The 19650-nt window shown below is 45.8% G+C and overlaps 1 protein-coding gene and 1 long non-coding RNA gene across 8 annotated transcripts; one reads left to right on the top strand and one right to left on the bottom strand.

Moving 5' to 3' along the window:
* Positions 1–2385: 2385 nt before the first annotated feature.
* Positions 2386–5178, bottom strand: Hand2 (heart and neural crest derivatives expressed 2). The gene is made up of 2 exons (XM_003469127.4): positions 4526–5178; positions 2386–3249 (listed from the first exon to the last, which is right to left on the bottom strand). The coding sequence occupies exons 1-2, from the start codon at positions 5078–5080 to the stop codon at positions 3151–3153; spliced, it is 654 nt and encodes a 217-aa protein (XP_003469175.1). The 5' UTR covers positions 5081–5178; the 3' UTR covers positions 2386–3150.
* A 961-nt stretch (positions 5179–6139) lies between these two features.
* On the top strand, positions 6140–17283 carry LOC106027553 (uncharacterized). Of its 7 annotated transcripts, none has more exons than XR_010042601.1 (7): positions 6140–6329; positions 6749–6860; positions 12491–12612; positions 12726–12867; positions 13671–13721; positions 14210–14330; positions 14728–17283. It is a non-coding gene; the product is annotated as an uncharacterized LOC106027553 (long non-coding RNA). The 7 variants fall into 7 exon arrangements; XR_010042603.1 differs by having other exon boundaries at positions 14197–14330; XR_010042599.1 differs by having other exon boundaries at positions 13122–13721.
* Positions 17284–19650: the final 2367 nt, after the last annotated feature.

Raw genomic sequence — 19650 nt, 5'->3', positions numbered from 1 at the left:
CACCCACTGCTGCTCCAGGGTTATCAGGCTTTTGGCCTGTGAGGCGGTCTGGGGCCAAGCCCTGACAGCCAGATCTACCATCAATTTACCTTCCGCTGCCCCAGCTTCCCATTTAGCTTTTAACGTCAAATCCTACATTTTTGTCGGCTCCGGCCTGTCTAGAGTGCTTGCGATTTCGCTGCAGAAGTGATTGCTCTTAACAAAATGGCATCAACTACATTATCCAAGCAATTAAAACAGAGGCCTTTAACCAGTCCCGCAAGCAGGAGAGTGGAAGCTATTTTTTTTTAAACAAAGAAGAAAAGTCATTAAAAGAGAACAAATTGTGTAGAAAAGAAAAGCACAGAAATGCAGAAGAAATGGTTGCTTAACTGCCCTAGAACTTGGACCACTGGGTGGCTGTGAGCTGTGGGGTGCTGGGATGATGATTTCCGGAGGGAAGGGGTAACCTGGGGTGTTTTGAGAGTTGGTCTTGGGCCACTTGGAGTACGCCTCTAGTTAGCTGTGGACAGTAGCAGGCAGTTATAGGTGAAGAGAGAGAATTGGGCTACCATCTGCTCGTGGTGAGGGGCAGCTGGAGCCTTTCTGTTGGCTAGGATGTGGAGTCAGTTGGGTTTCTGTATAGCTGAGATTCCTGGCAGGTTGCACCCACAAAGTACATGGGGTACCTGGGCTTGGTGCTGCTGGCAGTGAGGCTGTGACTGCGACAGGAGGGAGAGAAGGCCGGCAGAGTTTGATCCCTGTCAGACTAAGTGCTGAGTGTTAAAAAGCATGCGTATTAGCAAGCAGCTACATGGGGACAGGGCACCAGGATCTTTGGGCTCCCTTCTTTGGGTGTATAATAAATCAGAAAAAGTGTTAAAACCAGCGTAAGTGCATTAAGGCCCAGATGGGAAACCCAAGGAACCCACAGGCACAAGTGCATAGGGAAGAGAACTCTCTGTTCTGTTTTAAAAAGAGTTTCCACTAACTGTTTATCCACTCCATTACTTTGGAAGGACTACATTCCTTTGCCTGTAGGACCTGGAGTCTTTCTCCTGAGACGGTAAAATAAAGGAAGCTGGAGGCAAGAGAGAGGGGGAGCCACTTAGCTAGACCGACAGGGATTGAGACAGGAACAGAAAACCAGGGCGCACCTCCCTCCACCCCCAGTGCTATAAACAAAGGCAAGTGTCTGTAAACACAGCCCCTCGCCCACCTGGTTGGCTCGGCACCCGCTGACCTGTGGGTAGAAAGTTCAGATCACTTTGGCCGAGTTGTTCTAACCCCGCGCCCTCCCGTTGTCAGTCGCCCGCCCGCAGAAGTCCGCAAAGCCCCTGGCTCGCTCATCTTTCCCGGGGCACTTGGAAGTCGCCCATGCCGGACTGATCTAGTCCAAGACCCGGGCCGGGTCAGAGTAGGCACCGGCGGGGAGGCGGCATAGGAACCCTTGGGGTGTCACCAGAGGGACTGTGCCCGCTGGAGAGGCGCGAACGTCACCCCAGGATGGGTTCCAAGGTGGAAACTCTCTGGGAAGCCTCTCCAACAAGAGATTTATATACGCAGCGTTTCATGAAACAAACCGCTTTTTAATATGTTTCATCTTTCTCGCTCCCCCACCAAGCCTGCAGAGTTAGTACTTTATAACACTTCAGTTTCTCTGCGGGGGGCGGGTGGGGGGCGCAAGGGACTTTCTTCCTGGTGTTATCCGGACTCGGACACCAGAAACCCGACAGGGTGAAGTCCTTGGCCGCTGGAAGTTAGGGTAGCTCGCAGCTTGTTCTGCTGGGCAGGCTTCAGACCCCGTGCAGTTCATATTGAGTTCCTTGTAGCTCCTTGTAAATCTAACCCACCCCTTGCCCCCCTTTAAACCTGTGGTCTTGTTCACGATTTCTTACTTGACGTAAAATTCCTTGTTACCTAATCATACTGTTTTTTCAAAAGCCCTTTACCGTCCCCAGCTCAGAAGAGAATCCTCCCAATCTAGGCTACAATCAAAACCTCCTCTTTTTTCCCTTTCCTTTCCTTTTATCCTCCTATATTTTAAACCAAACACCCTAGAGTATTTCCTGAGGCTGTAATAATGCCTGGGATTCTTTTCACACCTCCTCCACTGGAAACCTCTCACCAAACACAAATCCAAGCCCCCCACAGCAGGGATCTGATTGATTTCAGAAAATAAGGACTCTGTTCCACCTTCTGGAGTGGGCCATTCCTGCACCTCAGACACTTGTGCTATAGGCCAGTCACCGTTCTCTTGGGAGTTTAGGGGAGAAGGAAAGAGATAGGCCGATGGGCAGGATTTCCACCAAGGACCCATCTCTAACTGAGCCTCATCAGGATAGGGACCACAGTCATACTGATAGATCAGAACCACTGACTCTTTCAAATAAAGTTAGAGGCAAGTATGATAATTTAGTTTACTTCTGAATAGTTTAAATATTATGAAAGCAAGTATAACAGCTTTGTTTTCAAAATTCTTTTGAGGTATCAGCCATTAAAAGATTAGGATTTTTTGTAAAAAAAAACACACAGTGGTTTATTGAATACTTACAATGTTTACACCTTCAATATTAATTAAATTCCACTTAGTTTTAGAGGACAGAAGTGCACAAAACAAGTAGCTGTTGGAAATATCTTTGAATAGGGAATGATCACATATGAAGACAGCACTAGTTACCGACCCCAACGGAAATGTTAGTGGCCCTGTTTTCTGCTTTGAAATAAAACTTTATAATCCCCAGGAATATTTATATCCAAAGGCCAGGAACTGAAGATACACTTCACATATGCACTAGTGTCTGCTGTCTTTATCTGGGAGGGGCTGGTTAGGTGAGGAGGGACAGCGGTGGTATCTACACAGCCAACAGGGAACATTCACACACACAGAATCTACAAGTCGAAGGGATCCCTTACCACGTGGGAGTGTCCTCTTCATATTAAAATATGGAATGCTTTTCTTCAAATATCCACTGTTTTGGAGGGGGAGATGGGGAATGGATGCCTCAAAGGGGGGCAAAAAGAGAGGGGGACGGAAATTGCACATAAATAAACCGGATGATCCAAATGCAAGTAGTCCTCAGAGCAGAGCCGAGGGCTTGCCGGGAGTCCTGGGTCAGTATCTGGCACCTCGGCCCCAGCTCACTGGCTCTCTTCTCCTCCTTCTCTTCTTCACTGCTTGAGCTCCAGGGCCCAGACGTGCTGAGGCCAGCCTGTCCGGCCTTTGGTTTTCTTGTCATTGCTGCTTACTGTGCTTTTCAAGATTTCATTCTGGGTAGAAAGAAGGAGAGAGCAAGAAAAAAGAAAAGAGAAAATCAGGAAGGATACCTGGTCCCAAGCCACTCCAGCATTTCCTGAGCCAGCGGAGGGTGAGGAAGGCAGCAAGGCCAAGGGGAGAGAGGGGGTTCCAAGGCCCAGGCCCTGCAGGAAAGCAAGCAAGGGTTTGCAGAGCCCTAGCTACCACCAAGGCCTCCAAGCTGCAATACTCAACTACCACCAGATCGGCAAGTTTATAAACAATCGCTGGTCTTCGAGTCATTTATGGAGGAACCCAGGGTCTTTTTTTCTGACTCCAGATGTAGAAGTAGGGAGGTATGTGTGTGTGTGTGTGTGTGTGTGTGTGTGTGCGCGCGCGCGCGTGTGCGTGTGTGTGTGTGTGAGTGTTCTGTGTGCACTAAATGTGCCCTATGTTTTCAACAGCAACCCCAGAGCCATGTTCTAAGAGAAATGGGCCAAATGCCACTCTGCTAGCTCCCAATTTAGAAGCTCCTCTAAGGCCTCTGAGATTTCTGGTGATTTGCAAGGTCATTTGATTATGCAGTCATCAGAGGGTCAAATGCCCAAAAGGAAATAATCTCAAGAAATGGAATTATTTTTCAGGCATTCATGGCAATCGCCTGGTGTCCTCAATTGCCCACACGGTGGGCACTTGGTAAGAACCTGAGGGAATTTTAAATGGCTCAGTAAAATTTGGTGTTACTCCTAATAACAACAACTGTAGTGATATTTAAATTTTGTCTTAAAGTGTACAGGCTTGTTCAAATAAAACATCACAGCCAGAAACCTGAGCTGTATTTCATGGTTCAAAGTACTTATTTAATATTTACCTTTATGCCTTTCGGGCATAGCGACCATAAAACTCTCAGGGTTCAGAATCAGTGGCAACCTCATTTTTGGAGGGTAAAATAATTGGAATTGAGAGATTCTTTCATTAGAACTATCTGAAAATAAGGTCAGATTGGAGGCCAAATGAAGACTTTAACGGTGTGGAACGAGCGGCCAGGCCAGTCTACACAGAGAATAGAGAGGCTCGTCCCTCGCCTGGAGGGGTCTGTCAGAAGTGCCAAGCACGTCTCTAAAGACCTCTGCTCTTTCTGCAGAATCCTCCCCATTTCTTTTGATGCAGGAAACCATCCCTAGCACAACCTGGTGCAGTCAACACATGCAAAGAATGCTGGTGTCACCTCTCATGCAGACTGGAGAGAAACTGGGAGCATTGTCTCCCGGAACCCCACCCCTTCAACCGCGCTCTGCCCCTAGTACTGACCAGCTCTTTCTTCCGTTTCTCCTCTTTCACGTCTGTTTTCTTGATCTCCGCCTTGAAGGCCTCCGCCTCGCCGTTCTGGTCGTCCTTGGCCAGCAGGTCCATGAGGTAGGCGATGTAGCTGGTGGCCAGGCGCAGCGTCTTGATTTTGGAGAGCTTGGTGTCGGCGGGCACGTTGGGAATGCACTCGCGCAGTTCGGCGAAGGCGCTGTTGATGCTCTGAGTCCTGCGCCGCTCCTTGCGGTTGGCGGTGCCTCGGCGCTTCACCGGGCGCGGCCCCCCCAGGCCAGGGGGCCCGGCGCCGGGCGGCACTCCCCCGTAATGGGAGTGGTCCAGGCCGGCGGCGCCGCTGGCATACTCGGGGCTGTAGGACAGGGCCATGCTGTAGTCGGGGGGCGACATCTCGGGATGGCCGATGAGCCAACCGTGGAAGTAAGGGTTCTCCTCGTGGCTGCAACGGCTGGCGGCGGCGGCGGCGGCAGCGGCGGCGGCGGCGGCGAACGGATAGCCCTCATGATGCACCACGGGGTGGTGGGGAAAGCCCCCCACCAGACTCATTTCGCCCTCCGCGCCCCTCCACGCGCCCCAGCGTGCGCGCAGCCCCACCGCGCCCTCTGCCCGGGGCCCCGCTTCCACGCTCGGCGTCTTCCCCCACCCCCCACCCCCCAGCCCCCGGGCGCCCGGGCCCGCCCGGCAGCCGCAGAGGGGGCTGCTGCAGCCCGGGCGCCGGCCCCCCGCCTGGCCAGCCGGGCCTGCCTCAGCAGCGCTGCGGCCGCCGGCTCCCCATGGGGCGCGGCGAGGTGGCCCCGGCACCGTGCGCCCCTGCCTGCCGCCGCCTTCGCCGCCGGTTCCCGCCTCGCTCTGCACACCGCGCGCCGGCTCCTGTTTCCCGGGCTGCCGCTGCGCCGAGGCTGACTCCTCTGGTGCTCATGCAAAGGTGCCCGAGCTGCTTCGAGGCTGCTGCGCGAGCCCCGGTACTCCGTGCGCGGGCCGCGCTCCAGGCACCGAAGCTGACCTGGAATCCGGGAAAGAGTCCGAGCCCCGGCTGGAGGAGCGGCCCGGCTCTGCGGGGTGGCGGCGGGGTCGGCTGCTCACTGCAAAGCTACCTCCATGCGACCCTCCCCTTCCCGCCTCTTCCCCTCCCCCACAGCCCGATCTGGGTTCTTGGGAGCTTATTGTTTTAATGAAAAAAAAAAATTGGCTGTTGTTGTTTTGGTCCTTGAATGTGAGTTTTAGCTGCGAGTAACGTGTCCTCGCTCCTCTCAGTGTCTCTCGGAGGGTTTTCAGAGAGGTCTCAGTGCATCCATGTTCTCAGATCTCTCCTTTTGGGGCACGGATGTGGGGCCCTGGAGCGCCCTGGTGCGCGGAGTTGGCGGCTTGGGCTCCGGGACCCGTCTGCGCGGTGGCCGAAGCAGCTCCCGGGTGGCGGCGACGGCTCTCTTGGGCTGGACGCCGTGAGGGGAGCAAGCGGATTTTCTCAGCAAGATCTCCATGTACAGCTACATCTTTAGGGCCGCTCGGGTTAATATATGTCGTCAGAGGTTCCTCACGCCAATCCCGGGGCGGCGGGGGCGGCGCCTTGAGCTCTCCGCAATAAAACTTTTTGATGTTCGCGTTGCTAATTGCCGAGGTCCTCTTCCAGGATTGGCTGTCCCCTCATAACCATAAGATAATTAAAACAAGGGGGGGGGGCAGAGTGAAAAAAAAACTTTAAAAAATCATCAAGAGGTTAATGCAAGTGTTTAACAGATGCTACTCTATTAAAATATTTCCCCCCAAGTCTCAAATATTGAAGAATCTTAATCAGGTATAGTATCACTCTACTTTCTTTTCTGGTTGGGAAAAAAAAGCAAAAGAAAAATAACTCTCAGACACTGCTTTTCAAAGCGTTTTGTAGGTAACAGAGGCTGAAAAATGACCTCAGCCAGCCGCAAGCAGTTCTGTGCGGCGGCCAAGAGCCCAGTAAGGGCGTGGGGACCCCCATAAAGGGGTGGCTGCTGGCGGGGCGGTCTCCTTCCCAGGCAGCCCCGGCGCGCGTGGGGATGGCGCTCCTTTGAGCTGGCACAGGCTGAGAACACGCGTCTTGGTGGCTCTTACCGTGTTACTTGGGTCGGAGCTGTTTGGGGTGGCTCAGGTTATTGCGACAACTTGTGGACACCACATTTGAGACGCCCCGGGCAATCGGTCAAACCGATTGTAAATGCTCTTATTTTCCCCATTCTTCAGGGACATCAGCCCCAATGGAGACTTCAGAAGATTTCAAAGTGCGGGCACCTCGATTCCCCGAAACTTTGGTGTGGCTGGTATCCGTGTTCCCCTGGTTTAACTAGCCTGTTTGGTAAGTAACTGAATATTTTTTACAGCGTGTTCAGAGCTTATTTTCCAGTTTTTATGAACAAACATATAAATATATCTCTGCATTCCTGCCTCCCCCATAAAAGCGGGCATCTGTGGAAAACAGTTTAGTTATCGGAGGGGAACCATTAAACGCTAGTTTAAGAGGCAGGCCGGGAGGACGGCTCGTGGATGTTTAGACTGCTGGCCTTGCCGATCTTGAATGCATTATAACGGAAAGTGGATCTCCACTTGTAAGTTATTAGCCGTGGGACACTCGGGCCAAGGCGCCCGCGTGGCGAGAGTGTTTCCAGAGGGTTCCCCCAAGGGCGAGGGATGAGGTGGTCAGTGGTTGGGACTAAAATCACCCTTGCGATTTGGCCTCCTCTCAAGCAGAAGCTGATGTGCCTATGGGATTCTGCCTGGGGAAAAGTGTCAGCAGAAGCTCCGCAGGCTGTAAATTACAGGCAATCGGGCAGGGCTTGCAGGAGGTGGCAGAGGCCATGGGCTTTGGACCCAGCAAGGGTAGCCCAAGCGACACCAGTGGCTGTACTTTGGCATCATCTTTTGGAGGAAAAAAGAGTCAGCTCCAGCCACAGAAGAAGCACCACTGGAGGACTCCTGGAGGACAGTTCTTTGCTTATCCACTTTGGCTTGTGCCAGCTCTGTGGTGGTTCAGGCTAGAAAGCCAGGGCAGAGCAAATGAAGGCCGCAGAGTGTTGCCACTAGCTCCAGAGCCCTGGGCAGCTGCATCAAGACGTATACATGGTTTGGGGTTCGCTGCTGCTGTGCAGTAAGAGAAAGAAGGGAACTCGTAGAGAGGGATGTAAAAATCTGGTTTGGGAGTCCACAGTGGGGGCATTCTTTCTTTCTATATTGGGTCAGTTTCTCTGACGCCCCTAGCAGAATGCCTAGGGTAAAGAACAGAATGGAGAGGACATGAAAGGAGGCACCAGCAAGCAGGCCAGGGGCTTGCATTTTGTATCCGAACAAAGTAGCAACTACTTAGCTCTAAACTCATAACTTGGGTGGATCTGCTGTTTGGGGCACAAGAAGAACCTTTTAAAGAATTATTCCTTTACCAGAGAAGGAATACAGGTAGTGTGGCCAGGAATTCTGTTTACATTTTTACTAGGATGTTGGCTGAGTGTGTAAATACTAGTAGTTCAATTCTCTGACATTGGGCAATTTTTTAAATGTCTGTTTATAAAAACATATTTAGGCCTTGGGAACAGGTAGATGAAGTAAGATGGTTACATCAGGGAACAGATACAGTTTTAGGGGAAGTTGTTTGGTTGCTTTCAGAAATAAAGTTTTTGGGAGTGGAGGGAGGAAGAAGAACCTAGAGGAAGGCTGGGTTGGGGGCTGAGAAGTTTCTACCCTCAGCTGTGAAGGATTGGAATTTGCCACATTTAGCTTTTTAAATGCTTTTTACTTTGAAACAAAAACCAAATGAGTGAATCCATTCATGGCCCCAGGTAACATTATAAGTAATAAAAGAAATAGATGTGGACAGAGCAGAGTAGTAAAAGATGCTAATTGAACGCCAGTGGTCAGCTACAGCATTTACCACTTAATTCCTAAGTCCCAGGAAATCTAAAGCATTGCATATCTAAGAATTCAAACGCAGAGGCTAGAGCCTTAAAAAGGTGGTCTGGAGGTGGCTTGGCAGCGGAGGCAGACAAATGAATGAACACTGGTCATGTTCCCAGCTGTAGGAACTGACTCAGGGAGGCCACCCTGGCCTTGACCAGCTGAGCTCTACCCTTAACGCACAGCTGAGCACTGCTCATGCTTTTCTTTTGCTCCAAGAATCCTGGGATGCTTTGTTCTTCTGCTGCTTTGGAAACTGTGAGATTAAGAGGCCACACCTCAAGTTTGTCCCTGAATTAGATGGTCTCTGTATACAGGGGTGGTACTAATAGTGGTGATGGTGATGGAGGAGAGGTGGGTGCTGATGCTAGGGAAAGCAGGACAGGTATAGAGCTCCACTGTGACATCAGCTTAGGGACTCCTCTGTTGTGTTGCATTACTGTGGTCTCCAGCGCACTTATTTGGAGTTCTAAAGACCTCAGGGAACTGCAACAAGGCTGACTGAGGGTGACCCTGGGGATCTTGAGAGGAACCCAAGCGAGAGACTGAATTTCTTCTTCCAGGCTGGGAACACTTTGCTTCACAGGGAGTCAGCCCAGGTTCAGGGTGATGTCTTCCAGTCTTCCTTGTGGTTGGTGGTGCACCTACTGGGCTGTGCCTTGCAGCTGGTCCTGCCAAACCACCAGAATCCCATACAAACATTTATTTTGTGCCCATGTCGCTTGTCCTTGCCTTACTCCCACCATGGCTTCCCCTGGAAAATATTCAAGAGCACGAGAAGGCTGAGCACTGCCTTGCCTTGCAAACATTTTGGACTTATGAGATATTACTTTAAAAATCAATCTAGTTTAAACCAAATATTTTTTTTTAAACTTCAGTCTGTTTTTAGGGAAAATACAGATCTTTTTGAGGTATTTATTATTTCAAAAGCAAGGGTAATTTTGTATCTTGTGATTTGCTCACGAGAATTCAAAATAAACTGGACCTGAAAAGAACCAGGCCAGAAGGGCATAAACACACATTTTATATTTACAGGAATTATGGCTCAATTCCCTTCATCATCTTTCAAACCTCTTTTTACCTTGTTTCCCTAAACAGAGCAGTGGAAATGATTTTGAGCATTCTCCTAAGTATAAAAGGGAGATCTCCAGCACATGCTAAGCACTCAACAGAATGTCATACCCGGAAGGTGACAGAATAAAGCAACATGTTCTTGAATATGTAACCTCAGCCCCACCTGTACCAAGGACAGTGCTTCATGTGACACTGCTGACTGTGTTTTCTTCTTTACCAGGGTGGGACTGAGTCATTTTCCGTGCTAGCCACTTGTCCCAGAATGTTTAGGACATCCAGAACAAGGCGTGTCGTCCAAGTGGCGACAAGGGTCTCCTTTTGTGATCTTGCAGTTCCTCCCTTTTTTGTTTTTCTTTTGGGAAATAGTTGTTTACAGACAGGACAAGTGATAATAGTTCAAAGTACACATCTACAAAGTAGAATTGAGTTCGATTGGGCTTTTATGTCATTTCAAAAATGAAGAGCATGAAAAACCGTCGTTGACTTTTATGTGGTTTTGTTTCTTCTTAGCAATTTCTTTTTGGATTTGCTGTGGGGGTGGGGTTTTTGGGGAGAGAGCCATCTTTCCTCCTGTTCTCCACCCAGCTGACCTGTGGAGATGCAGGGGGGAGGGGCTGGCCCAACTGCACTGAGGACTGTGATAGGGTTGATTGCTTTTATGAAGCCTTTAGTCCAGTTTTGATTAGGCACTATGTCAGTAGAGACAGTCAGGACCTGCAAAATGCCTGTACATTTTCCTCTCTTTTCCTTCATTCCCTTTTCTCCTCAGAATTCACTTTCCATCAGTGTTTTGATTTAAAAGGGTTTTTTTTCTCCTGTCACTGAGTCTGTGACTGGTGTGAAAGAATGACTTATTGGCTCATCTTTAAGTCTTCTAAGAAAATGTTAATATTCAGTACTACAAGCAATACAATTTCTGTTTTCTCCAAATAATCTATGACTAGATCCCCATCTTAAGTGCTAGCTATATTGCTGTTCTGGAGAGTTTTCATTGATAAGGAAGACTAAACATTTTGACAGGTATCCAAGTCTGTAAAACTAAAATACTCATTTAGGCTAATGGTAATATAAGAGATAATGCTTTATAAAAAGCAACATACTATGTATACTTTAAGATTGTTTTCAGTTTTGTTATACTAGTCTTAAGAGGAATGGTAAATCTCATTTTTGCTACTTCGTAGTAAATACAGAGTTTTAGATAAAAATGGCATAAAATACATCCTACAGGTCTTGTGTTAAATATTCATCCACATTATTGTTTTAAACAAGGTATAGACACAAATATTTTCAAGGCCAGAACCATGGCTCAGTGCTACAATTTGTGTCTCACATGTTTAAGGCCCTAGGTTCCATTCTCCAACATTGCTAAAAGTAAAAATAAAAACTAATGAATAAATAATAAAAATATTTCTCAAGAGCTAGAAAGAAATCATTCAGAATTCAGAAAAGGAAATAAATGTTATAGTGTACATTTTGTACTAAGAAACGAGTAAGTAATATATTTCAACAATATTTTACAATGTAGTCCGGTGTTCAGAACAAACTGTGAATGGAAATGGCAATTTAAAAAGTGGGGCTTTGGAGAAATTATTTATATGGCTGGAAGATTTGTTTGTGACTTGAGGCCCAAGTGCATTCCCAGTTCTAACTTTGGTGTCGCTCACATTCCTGGGAAATCCTGTTCTATAGTTGCCTTTGCAGATTTACATGGATGGATTTCTTTAGCTCTGACAGTTCCTTCCAAACCTTTTCTACATTCTTCTAGAGTCTTTGGTTATAGACAAGGGACTTAAACCAGGGTGGTTAGGTTTCAAGTTAACAAAAAGAAACACTTTTATTGTCAATATTAATGGCAAACCTCGATTTTTACAAGGCTTGGGTTTAGCAGCGTGAGCAGATCAAAAGCAGCTTAGTTTCGTTTCTCAATATTCTCTGGAGCTTAGACAATTAACTGCAATTTTGCTCCTAACGAAAGAATGCATAAAAGTTAGTTACAGAAATGTTAAGGTTAGTCTTTTGGTAGAGTTTTTTTTTTTTTTGTATTTTTTTAAACCTGTGTTCAACATCTTAGAAGCTAATAAATTTATCCATTCAACTGGAGTTGAGTTTTGAAGCAAAATTCCTTAAGAAAATGTGTGTGAGCAGAGTGTCCTCGTTTGCAATGCCATGAGCCAGTTTTAGTGTGTGCATTCCACGCTAGCCTTTCTGGCTGGGTAAGGATCCGGCAGACTGAGGTCTCCCTGGTAATTTGGGTACACCGAGTCTCCAGTTAATGATAGATAATCAGCCTTTGGGTCATTCGGTCATTCTCTTATTACAAACCCCTCCTGCTCTCTCTGATCTCCTTTCAAACTAAATTTCACACAAACAAATAAAGCAAGACAGGGACAAGTTCTTAAAAAAAGAGGGAGAAATATTAGAAACTTCTGATACAGAACTCTAAACAAGGAAAGGCAAGCTAAAAGAGGATAGGAAAGAACATCTTATCAAAATGAACATGTTGTGTACAAAACATTAAAAGAAAAGGTTCTGGTTTTTGTTAAAGTGACAGAAAATTAAAATAAAAATAATTGCAGGCAGAAAAGTTATAATATAAACAGAGAAGGCAGGATGCTTGCTGGAAATGCGCAGCACTGGGAGGCTAATCTGTTGTTACAGATTATATATCTGCACTGTGATTGGAGAAGCACTAGTTTGTTCCATTTTCCACAAGAGAATGGTTCTCTCTCTCTCTTTTTAAATATAGTATGAGTACCCATTTAAGTTAACACAGGCCAAAACCTCGAGCAACAAAAAAAATGGAATTGCAATCTGCTCGCAAAGCATCCAACTTCAAACGAAGACACTGGTTGTGTATAGAAAACGCAGAATTCCATTCATAATACATTTGGAGACTTTACTAAATGGGTGTGACTGATGCTTTCTTTCTTTCTTTCTTTCTTTTCTTTTTTTTGGTTTTGCTGACAGAAGACACAGTTCATGCTTAGGAAAGTACAACCGAAACTAGTCCTCCCCCTACTCCTGAGGGTCTTCACTTTCCTGATCTACATCTGCCTGTGACTTCAGAAAGAAACTTCACGTTGGCCAAGGTACTTATCGGTTCACATCCTCCTGGGAAAAGCGCGGGAATGTGGGGCTCTCGTGGTTAGGACTTCTGTGAGAGCGCCCCTAGTGCCATTTTTCTGTCTCTGCTTCTTAACAGGTCTGTTGGCCTACCTATAGTACAGGGCTCTACAAAGACCCAAGATTACCATGAGTGTCGCCTTGAAGCCTTGGATTTTCACTCCTGAAGGAATAAGTTTTGGCTTAGGGCTTGACCAACCTGCAGTTAGAGATGACAACAGGTGATGAAAGAGCGACTCCTGCATCATTCCCAGTCGTGGGTCTGGTGCTCCTTAACTTGCCAGCATCCTTGGCAAACAAGTCATCCGTTTGCCTCTCCCGTGTTGGGTTGGAGAATTCTCCCCTTTTCTTTGCTTGTAGGCCCAAGCTAAATGCCCAAGGAAGTCTTTCTAGGCATCTACCCCTTTCCCTCCCCCAAAGGGTAGATCTGTTTATGAACTCCTTTCTGGTGTTCTCACTAGTATTCCCTTTGTAGTTCTCTGGGCACAAATCTGTCACCTCCTTCCTCTGTGGATTCCTTGACAACCCAGTTAACGAACTGCAGCCAAAAAAATTCCTCAAGCGGTCTTCCGAAAAGAGATTCAGAGAAATGGAGTACAGTGCTGCAACCACAATTGGACTGGCTTCCTTTTCTCTTTAAAGTGAAGAGAGCTGGTAAAGGGGTTGGGAGTGGTTTACCTCCAAGCCTCTGGGAGAACTGGGGAAAGATTCTGCCAGATCAATTGGGCCTGCAGCAGGCCTACTTCAGCCTGGCCCAGATGATACCTGTGTCCGGCATCCTAAGCTCCAGTCCGTGCTGGATAGGGCTTCCTGGTTTTCTACAAACTGACTGTGTGACCCGATTCAGCCTCTCTAAACCTTAGTTTCACTGTCAGAACAATGGGGATGATAGCACAAACCTTGGGGTGTATGGGCTAGATTAGAGGGATCAAGGTACCCTCCCGTGAGTCACCTGATACACAGGCTTCCCTGAATATTCATGCATTTTCTCTTCCTGCCTTTTCTGTTTTCTCCTTCTGGCCAGTTGCCTGAAGACCCAGCCAGCCTGACAGCGATGGGTGCCACACTCCCAGGTGTATCCTTCCCGCAAGCCTGCCCGGGACGTCTCCTGTCGCTAATTCCGCACTCAGCCTCCGTCCCTAGAGCGCGAGTCCTCGGGGATCGCGGGGGCTGGGCCCTCGCAGGACAGTAGGCGCTGGACACCGGGGCGCGGGACTGCGGTAGCGGCACGGGATGTGGGGGACAGGCGCGGCCGGAGCCTCCACCCCGGTCTAAACCTGTATCTACCTCCCTGGCCAACCTGGTTCAGTTCTCATTTCCGCGCCAGCGAGGGAGAGGTCTGGGCTCCGGGTGGGGAGGGGGTGTGGAGCCTCAGTTTCCCCGGCGCGTCCGCGGCCAGGACTTTCCCCCTGCGCAGGCAGGAAGGGGTTAAACGCGCCCCTCTCCCAGCCTCGGGGTCGAGCGCTGGCGCTGGGCGAAGGCCGCGTTTCCCTCTCGAGGTCTCATTAGGGAAACCCTCGCCGCTATTTTCCAACATTTCCTCAATCAAGCGTCTTTAAATAGAGCTGCGCAAACAAATTGGCGGCAAAAGCGAAGATCTTGTCACGACGGAGGCCGATCCAATATTTCAGCCTTGTTTGCTTTGCAATTACGGCCGGCTTGTGGCTGCGGTGCCACCGGGCAGGTCCGCGAGGGTGCGCGCTCCCGGGGGCGCCCGGCGGGAGGCGAGCGCGGAGCCGGAGGCGGGGGTGGGGGGAGGGGGGGGGAGGGGTGGGGGAGGGGACGGGGTGGGGGGCACTGCGGGGGGCGGGCGCGCTTTCCAGGCGGTCCCCCCGCGCGGAGCAGGGCTGCAGGACACCCACTTCCCAAGTTCTCGACCGAGCCAACGCATTGGGAAAGCAGTGTCCAGTCCTTACCCGCTTCCTTTGTGTCCCGCGCCCCCTCCCCTGCCCCCTCCCCCGCTTGGGTACATTTTTATTCAGTGTATGTTAGCGGTGACTGCATCCCCCTTCTCCCTGTTAAACTGCTAGCCTGATTTGTTATACGTTGCATAGCTGCTTTTCTTGTCTGACTCTTTGTAGAAAGTCTCCTAATTCTGCGGCAGAAATCAAGCCCGCGTCCAGTGGAGCGGCTCCTGCAGCAGGGACCTGTCCGCCTCCAGCCTCCTTTGAAAGCCTCCTTTGAGTTGTTTCTGGGGCGCTCTAGTGTGTAAGTGAGCCTCTGGGCGCCTCGGTCACCGCCCAGGCGAGCCTAGTTTGTGTCAGCACAACAGTAGTTAACTCCAATCACGTCCTAAGCCTTGTATTTCACAGACAATTAAATCTTGGCCGCCGTTTAACAAAATTGTAATATTTACTCTGCTCTATACCGGGGAGCACTTTTAAAGTAAAAAGCAAATACATTTCAAAAACAAAATATGATAATAAATCTCTTTTTATGATTCCTCTCTGCATAAGTGGAAGCAAGACGATTTAAATCTTCAGCAACTTCACCCTCCCCTGGTTTTCAAACACAGCTGAAGTTACAAGATGCTGTTTTTTAACGTGGTCTCTATCTGCCTTTTGGGGGGACATGCCTGCATTGTTGCATTCATTTAAATTCCAACATTTCACACCCCACCTGGACCCCTATAACATGAAACAAAGATGATTAAGTACTAAGGACTTGGATATGAAGTGACCTTTTTCCATGGACTCAAGAAAGATAAGTGTGACTTGGATAATTATTTTGTGATTTCATACTACTTGCTAAATGAAAACCTATTTTCCTCTGGTGCAACTTCTGAAGGAGCTGGGCAGAGGAATATTTTTATGAGAAAACTTCTGGGGTATGTGTTAAAATTAAGGACGTGTAAGGTCAGACCTACATTTGTTTGTTCATATTCAATTCATAGCCATTCTGGCCAATATAATTTCTTTCATACCTAAAATTATTTTAGTTTATAATCCCATTTGAATTACATCTTCACTCTTCTGTATCATCCTCCTGTTGTAACATTTTGTTTTTCTTGTTTAAAGCAAATCTCTGTCATTTATAATGGCTTCATAAAATTGTGCAACAGCGGAACCATAGAATATTTGAGGTCTACATAGTCATGTGTATATCTCTCTATAATTTCTTAGCCTGATTGCTTAGCATTTCATGCAAGAGGAAGCAGTAGTTAGAAAAAGCTCTGTTTCTTAAGAATTGTCTTCTTACCAAGAGAATTGGCTTGGAATATTATTCAGTGCACAAATTATACTATTACTTTCTTGTGTATTAATCTGTTTAGTATTAAAGCTACTAGGGTGCCTTAACTATTAACCTGTTTTGCCATATCACTTTCAAATGGGTTATCTCAGATAATTATTAAGATGTTGATGTTAATCCTATATTAAGTGAACAACTATGAAAATGACCTTAAAGCATTATTGTTCTCATCTAAATGCCAAAAACACAATTGTACAGGGAACACAATTACTTCTTATCTGACATTATCCTGTAGGATGTAGCTACATTTATTTCTTTTAATCAGAGCAGTTTTAAATTACTCTTTGTTTGGAATTTTTTCTTTTGCTTTTTGAGACAGGGTCTTGTTATGTAGTTAGACTGATCTTGAACTTATTATGTAGACCAGGATGGTCTCAAATTTTCAGTGATCCTCCTGCCTCAGTCTCTCAAATGCTGGGATTACAGACATGTGCCACCACACCCAAATTTGCAATTATTTTTTTAAACAGAATTTTGTTTAGCATAGTGTTTTGCAATACTCATGAACCACTGCAACTTGATGCTGACAGATATGTTTATTTCTTCATTATTACTCATTAGCTTTTTTGCAAACCCACTAAATAGAATAATATTGAAAAAAATCAACATATAGGAACAGTTATTAGGTTCTACATACTTATTTAGGTAAGCCAATGTGTTAAAATTAAAAACATGTGCCTGGCATATAAATGCTTCTTTAGGATTTTTTTTGGATGCACACTTATTATTTTTTAAATCAACTCAGATTTTCAAATACCAAATTTTCACTCAGAACAGGCATTGCATTGTTTTAAACAGTAGCTCCTGGAACAATATCATCTTTAGTATTTTAAACATTCAAACAATTGGGATTGGATAAATGCTTTCAGCTGAGATCACTTTCCTAATACCTTTGTAGGTAATAGATTTCTCTATTTGTGCTGGGTGACAAATAGTACACTGGACAGACTGCCAGCCTTTTGCAGAATATACAAGAAAATGGAGTTTTTTTTCCCTATGAAACTTCTTGCAATTCATCTACAAATTCCTGTGAAATCAGAAAAATTGTGCTTTTCTAACTTGAGTCACGAAGTGGTGGCTTAAAGAGATGTATAAAAGATAATTCAGGAGGAATATAGAAACACAAATCTGAAAGAGAAAATTTGCTCAAGCAGGATCTGACTATTTATGAATAGAAGAGTGAGAAATTGGATCCACATAACCGAATAGATTATTTTCTTTAATTCAATGACTTTAAAAAATGTTTTTCTATGGATAAAGAAACCCAACCAGGAAAATACATGCAAATTTGTTTATATGGGAAAATACTAGCTTATTGTGATTTTCAATATTACTTTAAAATGTCTTTGGTGCCATGGTTCTTTCTAAATAAATGAATGATTCAACGACTCGTGTCAAAAAGCGCTGATTTTTTTTTTCTTCGAATGTGGGTTAAACTGAAACAAGAAAGTGACTATGAAATGACTTTTATAAATTACTTGCTGAGATAAAAGTGAAAAAGTATTTTTCTGGATACTAGGCAACTTAACTGTTATTAAGGATAAACAAAACAGGAAACTGCTTCTGAACATTCTGAGTAAATCTTTCTCTTCCCCAAACATTGTTAGGTTCTATGCATCTTGTGCTATTCAAGCAAAGATGATGTCAGTAATCAAATTACAGAATCTAATCAAGTGACTATTTTTGCTTTATTACAAAGTTTATGTATTATATTGCGCTGTTGAATTGCTTAGTTGTTTTAATGCTGAATATTTCTTTTTTGAGTTAGAGTGATATTTAATGAAGTGCTTATAAAGATAAATATGATGGTTTATCAAAGATAAAATAGTCACAGTAACAAAGTAGCATTTTAGTCTGTGCAGAGTGGACTGTGCTTTGTAAATTATACTGCTTCTAAAATCATGGCCTAAGTGTTTATAATGGGGGCATCTGAGAAGAGAAATTTGAGTCCTCAATTTACACAGCCAAGAACACACAGTCATGTGAGGGAATTTGCTCTCAGAAGCGTTTTTCTATAGCCCTTGAATAGCCCTTGCCATTTTTTCCCCTGCCAATACTTTTATTTGTTGTATTTTGCTAGAAAGCTACAGAATTAGGAGTGGATGCTGCAGCTTGCTGGGCTTTTCTCTACCTAAACACCTTTCTTCCTCCTTTTCTCTCTCTCTCTCTCTCTCTCTCTCTCTTTCTTTCTTTCTTTCTTTCTTTTCTTCTTCTCCTCCTCCTCCTCCTTCTGCTTCTGCTTTTTTTCCTTGGAGACAAAGTCTTGCTATCTAGCACAGATTGACCTTGAACTGGCTTATGTAGCCCAGGCTGGCCCTGAACTCACAGTGATCCTCCTGCCTCAGCCTCCCAAGCCGAGTACTGGGATTACAGGTGTGCCCAACCACACCCGGCACTCAACACTTAATCCTACATGGCATCATTACTAATATTACAATGAATCAAACTCATGACCTCATACTTGGCAGGCAGATGTGCCATTGACCTAAATCCTTGGCTCTACATGGCATTATTACAGGTAAAATCGTGATTGAAAAGTTCTTTAAATTGCCCTTGTGTTGACTTTTTCCTCTTGTTGTTAACTGTATGAAATGTTTGAGTCACATGTCATCTTTTTCTTGTTGCTTGGGACACTAGCAATTTCAACTTATCTCAGATATTCTGAGAAAATAGTAAGCAAAATAGTATGCATTTTATCATGTTGTTACTTATTCTCTGCTTAGTATTAAAAAAGATTTAAAGCAGGTATTTCAAGAACTGGTGAGATGAATCTTTCCAAACCTGTTTGTATGACTAATTCCTCTAAACACAATTGCAATTTACTTTTGATGTTTAGCTTTTAAAACAGTGATCTGTTCTGGTATATATGCTTGTTCAAAGAGAAAACAGGGTCACAAACTAGAATGCAACAAATTTTTAAAATTAGTTTTGTTGCAGATAAAACAATGGCATTCTATAAAACTATTATTTTTGTATGTAAAGAAGCACAATACTGTGATTAAGAGCAGGGTCCTGGGAGTTAGGGATACAGTTCTGCATCCTGACTATAACAGTTATGAGCTGTGTGGTCATGGGAAAATTAGTGATTCTCTGTTTCAGTTGCCTCATCTGTAGAAGGTAGATAAATAATTGTGCTTTCCATCACACTATAAGTAAGATTTTGTGAGATGAATCCACATGAAACTCATAGAGGGTTTGGTTGTTATGATTTGCATCTAGATGTCCCCTCAAAGCCTCATGCAGTCATGGGGGGGGCTTCTAGCGTTTGTGATTGACTTATGAGATAGAGTGTGAGTGCTACACTCACCTTAGGGTGGGTAACCTGCATACAATATAAGGTACAGAAAGAGGCTGGTCTTCCTTTTCCCTTGTTGCTTTTGGTGTCATCTACCACCATAAACGATTGCCCATCTGCCATGTGCCACCCAACCTTAGAGCCAGCTGATTATGGACTGAAGCCTCTACAAATTGCAAGCTAAATAAACATTTCCCCCTTTAACCTTGGGTGTCACGTATTTTGTCTCAGTGACTAGAAAAGACACTAAGACACTGGTATGTAGTAAGTACTAATAATTGTCAGCAATTGTTTTTGGCACAGGTCTGCAGCGTTAGGCTGGTATCCTTCAGCTACCTCACTCAGAGCCACTCTGTATGGGAATGCTGACATTCCATGAGCTTCATGAGCTTTGCATGGGGAAGCTGCATTGGCTTCCAGTCCTCAGGTTCACAGGGTGATAGCAAACTTCTGCGGTCTT

This window comes from Cavia porcellus, unplaced genomic scaffold (genome assembly GCF_034190915.1).
Source record: "Cavia porcellus strain 051 isolate PalLab524CR breed Dunkin Hartley unplaced genomic scaffold, mCavPor4.1 scaffold_24, whole genome shotgun sequence".
NCBI lineage: Eukaryota > Metazoa > Chordata > Mammalia > Rodentia > Caviidae > Cavia > Cavia porcellus.
Note: the sequence above shows the minus strand (reverse complement) of the source record. Positions and strands in the feature narration are given on the sequence as shown.